Genomic DNA, 12,336 nt, shown 5'->3' with positions numbered 1-12,336 from the left:
TGACACATTATAAAACCAGAGTCTTTATGAACTGTTAAATACCCTTCTCCAGCGACCTTGATGAGTTGAGCTTGTTCGGGAACTGAATATCTATGATATATACACCTTCTATACGGTAGGTAGTAAGGCATATGAGAAAGCTATATTTGCATTCTTGTCAACGCTTAAGAAATAGGTTTTATTTGATAAACAAATTGAAATAACGAGTTTTAAACAGCAATTGAGGCTCTATATTTCTTACTATTATATAGAAAGAATCAAAGTAAAGATATGAATCATAATCAAAACAAATTAAATTAAAACGTGATAATATACATATAAAGTTAAATTTTAGTCAAAGTATTCTGTAATTTTCAATTTTTCTTTTCAATTTTCCCATTCCAAGTTCTTTTTCAATAAGTAATGCCTGTTGTTAAGCTTGCAATCTAAATAAATATTAGCCTTTGGTAAAACCCAGTTATTTCAAAAAGAAACTATGAGTATTTCCTACATTTTTATCTAGTAATTATTTCGACTTATGATTGCCTTTTAGAAATACCCAATGGCACTAGTCAGAAGTCTTATCTTATCCCAACAGCTAACTTTTTTATGTCTAAGATTGCAAAGTAATTATAGTCCTTAAAAATAAAGAAACCATTTCTCGAATGAAGTATCACTAAACAAATAGATAGTCAAATAGGATAAAAACAAGTTGTTGACATGTTATAATCTCAAATATCTCTAGAATCGACGAAACTCGTATGTTCCCAACCAAAGTTAGTTAGGTTTGCAGATTTTATGCTATAAGTTGCAATCCCCAAACTTTTATCTTGAGCCTATTCCCAAAGCCCTTAGGCCCCAGTAGAAGGGTAGAGCATTAAGAAGTTGCACAAAAACAAAGAGAAGTGCAGTGGAGAAAAGTGCTCATACGCCCGAGCGTTTTTCCAGTGGGCAAGACGCATGTAAACGCCCGCGCAGCAACAGAACCCGCACGCCCCCGGCCCTCACTGGTCGGTCAGGGACCCACCAGAGAGAGCGCTGCAGTCACTCAGCTGTAGCTGCAACCAGGGCAGGATAAGAGTGGGGTTGGGTGCGGGGGGTGGCACAGGACGATGACGTTTCGCTAGGCATAGGCAAAATTCTGTTGAGATTTTTCTGCATATTCGCAATGCAAGTCGAGAGATGGAAAATGGGCACAGCGGCAGTTTGTTTGGTTGCATCAACTCGTCATCCCCAATATGTCATTGTGTGCGTGCGCGCGTGTGTGTGTGTGTGTGAGTGTTCTTGTGAGTGTTTTTTTGGGTGCGTTGCCGCCGCTTTGTATGTGGTGGAATACTTTTACAGTTTGTTAAACTCTATTTTTAGAGCGTTTGCGACGCGGCGGCCACAAGGAAAATCTGCGTTGCCTTGATGTTGTTTTAGACACAGCGCTTACGTATATCGTGTAAATATATATATAAACATCTGAAGAGTGTGAGTGTGTGTGTGTGTGTTTGTGGGGGCGCTTGTTGGCTTAGTTATTGGGTCTGCGAGACCGTGTTGCATGCTGTTAATACGACAAACATGAATCGAGACTTTAAAGCTAGTCAAAAAACATTTGGGAATGAAGCTGACGCTCTAATTTGTCACGTCGAGTGGCAGCAACAGCAGCAGCAGAAGCAGCAGCAGCGGCAGCAGCTGCAGTGGGGGAAAAGCGGGGGCTGTGTTAATTGGGTGGCGTAATTAAAATGCAGAGAAAGATAGAGAGTGAGAGAGAGGGAAAAGGAGAGAGAGGCACTTTGTAAGGTGTGTTTGCTTGCCACTGGGGGGTGTTGCAGACGATGCTACGCAATTAACGGTAACTTGATTTTCATGAAAGTGCCAATGAATGTGGCATGCAACAGCTATAAAAGAGCACTATATAAACAGATATATATAGTACATATATATATCCGACATGGGTGTGGGTGAAGCCTGGCAAACTGTCTGAATCGATACGAGAGTTGGTTTGCCTTCCCACGGCCGCACGTCGAACTTAATAATGATATTGTTGATGCTATTGATGATGATAATGATGATGATGATGATGATGATATAAATGACGTTGATGATTTCTAGCCACAAACCGAGTCCACAGGTCTGTAATATAATCACAAGTCCGGCAGGCAAAGCAACTCTCTAAACAGCCGACTGCACCAAAGAGAGTCATAATACGGGCAACTAAGTAGAAACAACATTTGCAACTGCAACGACACCAACAACAAACAACAGACAACAACTGCAGCAACAATAACAAAGGAAAACAGTAACAAGAAATCAAAACAACTGATTCGAGTTAACGACGTTTGAATGCACTTAATATTATTATTGACAGAAGATTGAATTTCGAAATTCCTGAGGAAAAACAACTACGAAAGTCTAAAGAATGAATTGTTGATTCAGTTTTGAAAAATCAGCACCTGAAGTAATTTTTTAAATGGAATAATAATTAAGTGGCAAATAAAGAAATTGTTTATAGAAAAAGAAAAGATGAATGGACTGGAAATAGATATTTTATGCCTATTTGTTTATAAAAATTCAATTTATAAACCAATAAATTAATAGTTTATATTTTGCAGATACTTTCGAATTTCTGGTGATGAAACTATATTTCACTATGTATATAGAATTTAATCATAATAATGATGAAATAATTGTTAATGTTACATCTTTTAAGATTCGTTATATATGCTATTGGGAAGTCAAAATCCTAGTGACATAGTGAACAATAATTGTGATTTACAATTCTACGAAACTGTCAGGATCGTCTGCTTTAAAAGCAAGCAAAAAACTTTAAATCTGTTTTTTTCTTCCTAAATTCCTAACATTTATTTATATTTTCCTACAGATAAGTCCAAGGCCTGAGATTTAACTGTAAACATATAACGCAATTCTAAGTTTTAGTTTAAACTTTTGTTTTGGCACTCCTTCAACTTTTCTAAAAGCAATTTACCAAAGTTGAACACATAAAAACTTGCGGGATCTACTTTTTAAATGATCTATTTGATTATTTATTGATTGAAGTAGATATATTAGCATTATTTAAATTGAAGTTCAAGCTGAATTCCTTTAGATCTCTCTTTCTTTCCACTCAATCTCAATCATCTATTCATTATAGCCTAACTACAAGTTAGGGTATTCAACAACTGGTTGTCAGCGCTGGGCAGCAGCTCGGACGGACGGACGGACAGTCGAACGGTCGGCCAGAGCGGCAAACGGGCTATATACTTGTACTATGACGACGTCGCTGACAATCGATTAATGGGCCACATAAATGGCTATCTTCTGGTTGGTTAGTCGATTTCTTGTTGTTGTTGTTGTTATGGTTGTTGCTGGTTGACCAACTTGGCGTTTTGGCCGGGTCGCTTACTCGCTCGCCCAGTGCCTCAAAAATTGAATTCGCTTTCAATTTGCATGTTTTTGGTTTACGTTTACGGTTGTGGATTTCGCTTTTTACATTTTTCGTATGAATGAAATAAACATAAGCAGCATTAACAACAAAATACAAATATATATACATGTGTATCTGTGCTTAAATATATATTCATATTTGTATTTATTGTGGGCGTTATTTGAATGCGTTCAGCGGCGCCGTTGCGACGACGCTCTTTCGAGTGGTCGCTGTCGATGCCGATGCCTCTGTCGCCGCTGCTGCCGCTGCTGCTGGTCACCAATCTCTTGGCGACTGCGCGCAAATGGAAATGGAGATGGGGACGGGGGGAAGGTGGCGGGAGTGGAGTAGTGTATGGCGACGACGGCTGGCCGCGTGCATTGACGTTGGCGAGTGGGGAGCAACAACAAGTTGAGGCTGCAGCAGCTGCTGCTTTGAGCTGGGAGCTGGGAGCTAAGGTCAAGCCCCGAGTGCCTCGGGCGATGAGTGATGAGCAGCGGCAGCGACAAGGCGAACTTTGTTGTTGTTGTTGTTGACACTAAGCCCAAATATTGAAACAGACAAGAAAACCTAAAAATATAAATCGCAAAGCATTCGTGTTGATGCGCCTACACACCGACACACACACACATACACATAAAGACATTTAAATTTACGTGCTTTTAATTTTCGAAAAATTAAATTTGAATATGCGGGGGGGAAAACTGCGCCCGCTGCGTTGTCGCTGCTGCACTCTTAAGACCGATAAAGTGTCGAAAGGGCGCGGGGTGGCAAACAGGCATTGTGTGTGTGTGTTCGGGTGTGTGCCTGTGTGTGTATGTGTGGAAATTAAGCAACGACGCATTTTCTTGGCACCATCGAAAGCAGCAATTGGGGCGTGCTGTTGTGCGTTTGGTTTGGGGCATATAGAGTGCCTGGGGTCAGCCGAAGGAAGTACCAGATACTCGTCCGACAAATACGCAACGAGGGGGAGGCATCGAAATTTGGGTCAACGTACAATACTCGCGGGCCAACAAATGCGTAACAAAAATCTTTTTCACATTCTGCTCTTCATATTTTTGTTCTGGATGTTTTTATAATTTTTACAAAAAATTTTTATTTTTCCGCTTTCGTTTTCCGTTTTGGGGCAGTGCCCCTTAGAAGAGCAGCAACAAAAAGTCAATGCATCTTTTTAATTGCTGTTTTGAAATACATTTTTGCTGAGTTTCGTTTTTTATGGTGCGCCGTTAATTGATTGACGGCTTTGCCGGAGCCACGCGCCCTCAACAAATGACCCCAAGAGCAAAAAAAACTGCCACAAAGTTAAATGCAGCTGCCGCTGCAAGGCGAGAGGTGTGCAGTGGCATGAAAGTGGAAATGGAATTGATGGCATTGCAAAAGCACATGAACGGAAGCGCCTGTCACTTGACAGCCACATTCCCAAAGATTTCCTACAATCCACACAGCATGCCGCAGATAAGATATATGGCAAATTACTCATGCTTGTTCACATCTCAAGCATTATAGAATTAGTTAAACAAACTAGACGTAGTTTCCGCTATAAAACATGCAAATACGAAATATTTATGTTACTTAATCCTTAACTATAATTTAAGATTCGTAGAAAAATTATTTATGCTAATGTTGAACAACAAATAACATTGACAATTTATGAAATTGCAAATCTAACATATACAAATTCTGTGAACTTTCACAGAAAATTTTTAATAAATTCCAATGTTGTATTGGGCTTAAAACACAAATAAATAAATACCATAGATATAGAAAATAATTATTAAAAAATGTTTCTAGGCCAATATAAAAAATGATGAATGAAATTTTGTGAAATACTAAGATTAACCATTTAAAGTCTTTATATATGCGGCTTTTAAATTATTCCACACACGAATCGAATGGAAACATCGCTCAATAAGTTAGATATTCTGCCCATAAGAATGCGCACTACAAGTAGCAGGAACTAAGCTCTTCCATAATGAAATCAAAACAAAGGCAAATCCCACATTTTTGTGCCCCCTAAAAAGAAACTCGCGTAGACTTTTTGCCATTTTTGGGTCACGCATTTGCGCAGGCGCGTGAAAAGAATGGAAGAGGAGCACGGGCTGAGGGGCGGGTCGATGATCGTGGATCTAGTTAAAGGCAGTGTTATGGCCATGTTGGCTTGTTGAACTGTCAAAGGCTCAGCCATGAATTGACAATCAAATGCTGCACGAGTCGGAAGTTGGCAGCGACGATAACGAGCTACATTTTTACAGTTACAGTTCAATTTACATGGCCATCAATCATCGTCAAAGCCGCGGCAGCTCAACATGACAAAACAGAAAGAAAAAAAAAAGCAAAGTTTTACCAAATTGATTACACTGTGCGTTTTGTATAGTCCAAAAAGTAATCCGTTAAGACTGAAGACTTGAGCTGTGCGCTTGCCAAAGCGTTTTTGCCATGTGAAATTCGCATATGAAGGCCGCCAGCAACAACCACAACAACGACTTCAACAACAACAACTTTAACAGCTCCAGACGCCAATGGCATTGTTTATTAAACATTTCAAAAATGATATAGCCAAGTGATTTTAATTATTATTCTTTGCTGCTTTGCTGCCGCTCGATGATCTCATTTTTCAATTGAAAACTTTGGCGGCTCATGTGAAAAGTTTTTGTTTATCGCATGCGTAATAAATACACATGTATGTGTATTTACGTGCTTGTATTGTAGTCTAGTCCGAAACAGCTGGACGGGGGGTATGGGTACTACCCAGGGCTCCCACAGACTCTCCACTGGCTGCACGCTCGGATCAGCAGCGCTGACCCCGCCCCACACCCTCCCACCACCGCGGACAGTGCATGTCCATTTAGCATAAGTTTTAATTAAAGAATATACATTTGCAGCACGCATGTTTGAAAATTAGAAGCCAGAGTCCAGCCCCCGGCAACAGCAAATGTTGCATGCAAATGAACCGAACAGAGCAAGCACTAAAACAATGAAGAGAACCAGGTATGTCGGCTACGCCCTACTTTAAATACACTTTTCTGGTCTTGTATTAGCAAGCGAAAATATTTAAAATAATAATTTAAATTAATCAGATGTGTTAATAAGGAGATATTTTTATTTATGTCATCAATTTCAAACTCATTTCAAACATAGACAAGTTTGAGAGTTCTTTCATCGTTTTCAGGAAATCCACCCTGTTAGGTGAATTTGTTATTCATCATTTCTCGCGGGAATAACATTTGTCAACGGGATGGCTTAGATTGTGTTGCCAAGTCTGAATACGTTTAGTATTGTATTTAAATTAATAAAGCCTGTAAGAGCGGAATTTTTTTAATTTAATTACGAACTTAATAAAGCTTATCACCCATCAAAGTGGAATGGTTTTAGAGAGTAGCCAAAATACTTAGAAATGTTTACTTTATTAATGAATTAATATCATTTTATCTTATTAAGATCACACAGTATGTGCCGGGCAAAGCCGGGTATTATCCCAGCTAATATAACATATATATGAAATTTGATTAATATGAGTTATCATATGTATGCGAAGTTACGTAATGAAACTGTTTATAGAACTCGCAAAGATCATAATTGCAGCAAAAATACACACTTCTATATACTCTATCTAATTAAGCCTCTCTAAACAATCGAATGTAAGCTGATGCCCATTTTTAACATTAATTTGTGCTAAAAATCATTTTCATATTCTTTTCATTTAAATTCTTGGCGTTATTTCTAGGTGCCAAGTCGTGATATACGCAAATGCTTAACAGTTGATTTTTCTGCAGTTCCAGTTATTTGGCACAGTTGTTGGACTCTTCACCTAGTTGAGACGCACGTTGTTAGCTGGGCATTAAATAGTCCGAAACCTTTGCTCATCCCTTTACCCTGCCAAACCTCCCTCCCTCCCACTCACCCTTTCTCTAACTCCCCCTCTCCGTCAGTCGTGATGACCAGCTTAAAAGGGGCGTATGAAATTAATAGACTCTCAACTCACTTAATTATCTCACTCTGCAGACATTTTAAAATGGGCAAATGTGTTTTTTTTTTCAGTTTTCTTTTTTCTTTTTTGTATGCAGCCATTTTCATCGCAGACGGAGTTGTGCCTGCTACGAGCTGTAATTGTGTGCGTGTGCCTGTTGTTGTTGCTTTTAGCTTTATTAGATGATGATAACTTGGCTAATGAGTTGTTGGACTGACAGCGGGACTGGGCGAAAAGCCAACGACATTGTGTATTGTATTGGCTGACCAAAAGACCAGCAGAGCCACAAGCAAATATAGCCACAAAAACAAAAACAACTATTTGAGCTGCCCGCGCATTTTCAGCGTTTTCATCTTGAGAATATTTGTGCTTTTTGTTTTATTTCACGCTTTCGCGAAGGTGAACAGCGCAAAACTTTGAACAACAAAAAAAAAGAGAACATTTCATGAAGATCTGCTTAAGGTTAAGCGGGCAGCTATTAAGAAAAAAAAAACGGTTAGAGTTAACTGAACTAAACTGAACTGTGCTGAACACTTGCGCTTATTTGCGTAAATGGGTTCAAAGCAAACCCAAAGCATGCCAATTAACCCAAACCTTTGTATCTGTATCTGTATTCGTATCTGCTGTTATATTTGTATCTGTATCTCAATGCCAATATGTGTCGCTGGGTCGTTGTCAATTTATCTTTGAGTACTTTGCGTGTTTGCTTTGCATTTCTTCTACTTCTTCTTCAAATAGAGAGGGGCGTGCAGGGGCGTGTACTTTTATTAACTAAACGATTCTTAACCGTTTTCTTGCAATCCAAATTTGTAAACTAATTCACGTATGGCTCTTGCCAGTTGACCAACATTATGGAATTAATAGAATGCTAAACATATACAATTATTGGTTTAAAATAATTATCAGAGATTCTACCAGCATGGAATATTAGTTCAAAATAGTTTACATTAATTGAAATTTTAAATAAATGTAATAAAATAATGGGAAAATCCAATTTGAGTGAATAAAATAGGAATTTTGTTTGTAAAAGCAAATATGACTTCCGTTCGATTTGCACCAAACTTATAAACCAGCTTTTTCTGGACAATCTACCCGCAAGTGAGTAAACTGGATGAAAAGCACGTTCAAAGTAATGCCGATAAATACCAGCTTGTATATACATATATTATTTTTTACCTTAAGCTCTATCCCAGACAAGTGTATGGCTGTCTTATAGTCCTAGCCAGTGGTATGTGGTTAAGCAAGTTATGTTAATAATTTATATATTTTTATTATAATAATAATAAGTTTAGCTCTAACTCTGAAGTTTGTTGTATTAGTGTCTCTTACTTTGGAATAGCTTTCTCATAAACATTTAACCCGCACCACGGTCACCTAATTTATACATGATTTTAACTGATTGCGTAAATTAAACATGATATTTATAACACACACTAGAATTTTATCGTGCTTTTAGGTCAGGGCGACGTTCGTAGAGGCCCTTGGCAAGGCCCCTGATCATCTCTAGGTGCAAGCAGCAGCAAAGGCAGTTGCCCCAAACTTGCCATTGAATTTCCGCTGTTGAATTCCTAGTTTGAGGTTTTCAGCACGTTTATCAACTATCGCTTGTGTATCTCTAGCGGCGCGTCGTGCTTATCAGCAAGGCGAATGTGATAAGGTGGGAGTTAAGTACACACACACACAGGCAGACACATGTGTGTGTGTGTGTGTGTGTGTGTAGTACAGCCGAAAGAGCAATGCAAACAAATGGGACTGCGAGCGATAAGCGTAAAAGGTGAGGTAAAAAACATAACGAATGCGAACACTGCGGTTGAGTCAGAGTTGCAAAAACAAATAATAAAACAGGCAAAATATGATCGGGAGCTGGCACAATATTTTGGCCATGACTGTGAGACGCATACACAGGTAGCAATAATATACCTGAAATGGGGTTGCAAAAACCAGAAGCAGAGCATGTTTAGCCCTGCAGCTGGGCTGTGAGGACATGACGCAGCGCTGACTCAGTCCCGACCCCGCCCCCCTACTACTTAGCCCCTTAATATATATGCATCAAGGCATAAAACAAGTGACATTTCTTATGCTACTCACCCTTCGTCCAATTCGAGCGGCAACCGCTTCAGCTCGGCCATGTCCAGCTCCAGGCGCAGATTGGAGACCTCGCAGAGCAGGCGATCGCGCTCGATGCTCAGCTCCTTCAGCCTGGCATGCAGCAGATTGTTTTCATGCAGCAAATCCTCAACATTGAATTTGATTTGAGTGGGCGGATGCACGGGACCGGGACAAAGCATGGAGCTAGCCATGAGCAGAGACTGTGTTGTTTGATGCAGCAGCAACTGTTGCTGCTGCTGATGCTGCTGCTGTTGGTGCTCTGGTGCAGCATCAGAGTCGCTGCGCTTGGGTGACAAGGTCTTGTGCTCGGCCTCCGACATTGTTTTAGTTGTTTGGATGGAAACAAACTCGACTGCACTTCATGGACTAAAACAGAACATCGCGCCACGCAAACGCACTCGCGACCAGAAGAGGGAGATGGGAAAACAAAAAAAAACTACTTTGAATATGAAAAAGCGAACGAAAGAACTACACGACGCAAAGCGACGCCGCCGCAGTGTGCTTTGATTTGAACTTCACTGGATTCGCATTCGCGCACTGCACTTGGCGCACACTTTCTGGATTAATGCTCTTTTTAATTTATTAACTTATTGTTTCACTTGTGTCGATTGCTGTTAGACAACTCTTTTTGATTTTTGATTTTCATAACATGCGCGACCGACGTGCTACTTGTTCTTCGGACACCAAAACGAATACACGAATACGGCGAACTGTGTGACCAAGCCTTTTTTGTTGTAATATGCTTAGTGCTTTTTTAAATATACCAAAAGAAATATACTGATTTGACAATTAATTGTCTGCCTATCGCTTAGATTGCCATCTCTAAGCTGATATTGGCGCCAAATTTGTCATTCAACTCATTTCAACATATTTACCAAGTAGGAGCTTATTTGTAAAATTAAATATGTGTTGTTCCAAAACAGTATATTGCTAGCATCATTGGACCATAAGGTTTTTAGTTGAGTAAGACTAATTTACTCAAAATGGCACTGTGTATAGTTCACTGCGAACTAGCTCCAATTTGGCGCGCGGATACACAGGCAGGACAGGGTGGAATTACTAAGCCCCATACTATTGTTGCTTCAAAAGGTTTTCTTTTAGACCACATTATTAAAATAGTATTAATAATAAAGAGAACTGAATTTTTCATCCTTTTTTTTAATATCTGGAACTTTTTGGCGCTGCTACGCTTCTGTGGGAAGGTGCACCGCAGGCGGCGGCATCGCCATTGTCGTTTGTTGTTGTGATTCACTTTTGCGCGTAGACCGCTTGCGCACACGCTTCGTTTCCTTGGCCCAGTCCATTTCATTGTACGATTGCTCCGTGGCGCGCCAATGCAACTCCTGACGTTGAACTAGCTCTACATGCTTTTGCTCAAACTCCTTGTCAGGCGGCAGCAGAAGTTCCCAACGTTTCGTCGCATTCACGCGTGCCACAGTACTCAGCACGTCCAAGGTCTCGGCGGGCGGCAACTGGGTGGCGGTCATTACCTGGTTGCGATACAGGCATGGGGTGCGCGAGAATCTGTAGAGCTGTGCGGGTAAATAAAGAGAAATTGTTAAATAGCTTAATCTGGAACATTTTTGCTTGGGACATACTATGTAATCTCTGGCACGTATCATTTGCTCCGCCGAGACTCCATTGGCATGTGATAGCATCTTTTCGGGATAGACCACCTCCGACTTGGGCACCCAGTTGCCGTGCAGCAGTATTCCCACTTGAGGAAGTAGCGCCAGCACTTTGTCGGCGTTGACATGCGGATCAATGTGTTCTGAGAGGATGTGCAGTATATCCGTAAACGAGAGTGTCTTGGCATCCTTGAGCAGCACGCGAAGCTGTTCCAGCAGCGACATCGTCTTCAGCATTGCCTTGTTATAGACGGGCAGCACATTAGCCACATCTACCTGTTGGACATGCTCATCATGTGGCAGCAGCTTGTACAGATATTCGCTGGGCGGTAGAGACAGTGACTGATTGGCCTGATGGTTAGTGCTGTACAGCTTCTGTCGCTCGAGCTCTGCGGTGGGCGTGCTCCTTGCATGCCAATAGCTCTCACACCAGGGCTCATCCACAATGCGCTGAACAAAGTTGTCGTAGGTGCCACGCTGCTCCTTGGTCTTCTTTGCAGCGGCGCCAGCGCCAGTGCCACGTGCGAATTTCACTGTTACTTGCTGCGCCACCTCCTCGTCGTCCACATCCTCCGTCTGCGCCTTTTGCTCTGCCTTGCGCCGCTTGTCCTCCTTGTCAAAATAGTTGAGCGAGGGTCGCAGTTGTACAATGCTAGCCAGCGGCGACAAATGCACCTCCTTGTCTGTGTAGATGCCCACCACGTACTTGGAGATGTCCGTCAAGGAACGCGTGCTGGTAAACGCTTGCTTGTCCATGATGCCACGTTTGTAGGTAGGTCGTTCCGCGCCCTTGGGCGTGGCAGCGCCATAGGTGTTCTTGCCATCGGCGGCTACCGCAAATTGCTCACCCTTGAAGCGGTCGTAGTGGTTTGACTCTATGTTCAGACCGAAATCCACCTTGACCTCCTGTGTAAATGGTTTCACACAACAGTTGACAACAACGGCATCATCGTGATTTAGCAGTTGGGTTTTTGTGGGGTATTGAAATAAATACAAATTGTCCTGCAGGTTTTTGGATAGAAAGACGGGTATCTCCTCCACGATGGGGTCCTCTTCATCCTCCATTTAATTAAGGATTTAATACTTTAATTTGTTGTTAGCTGCCTGCTGTGCAGGAATCATGCGGCTCTGTATACAGAGTGACCAAGTTTCAAAAGCAAGAAAATACTAGCTGTTAGCAATAATATACTGCAGATTGCTGGATATGAGCGATATATTGAACTTCACGAGTTGCTTATCGATAC

The 12,336-nt window shown here is 41.1% G+C and overlaps 2 protein-coding genes across 2 annotated transcripts in view; both read right to left on the bottom strand.

The window, feature by feature from the left end:
- Positions 1-10,110, bottom strand: part of LOC115770014 (IQ motif and SEC7 domain-containing protein 3) — a 36,460-nt gene extending 26,350 nt beyond the window's left edge. Inside the window, exon 1 of the mRNA XM_030715065.1 lies at positions 9,444-10,110. Coding sequence (XP_030570925.1) covers positions 9,444-9,784 — 341 coding nt within the window. The 5' untranslated portion in view covers positions 9,785-10,110. The remainder of the gene's footprint in view (positions 1-9,443) is intronic.
- Positions 10,111-10,609: 499 nt separating this feature from the next.
- On the bottom strand, positions 10,610-12,222 carry LOC115770113 (DNA-directed RNA polymerase III subunit RPC5). Its single transcript, XM_030715229.1, has 2 exons — positions 11,063-12,222; positions 10,610-10,996 (listed from the first exon to the last, which is right to left on the bottom strand). The coding sequence occupies exons 1-2, from the start codon at positions 12,155-12,157 to the stop codon at positions 10,649-10,651; spliced, it is 1,443 nt and encodes a 480-aa protein (XP_030571089.1). The 5' UTR covers positions 12,158-12,222; the 3' UTR covers positions 10,610-10,648.
- Between the last annotated feature and the right edge of the window lie 114 nt (positions 12,223-12,336).

Source organism: Drosophila novamexicana, unplaced genomic scaffold (genome assembly GCF_003285875.2).
Source record: "Drosophila novamexicana strain 15010-1031.04,08,12 unplaced genomic scaffold, DnovRS2.1 tig00004555-arrow-pilon, whole genome shotgun sequence".
NCBI classification, from domain to species: domain Eukaryota; kingdom Metazoa; phylum Arthropoda; class Insecta; order Diptera; family Drosophilidae; genus Drosophila; species Drosophila novamexicana.
Note: the sequence above shows the minus strand (reverse complement) of the source record. Positions and strands in the feature narration are given on the sequence as shown.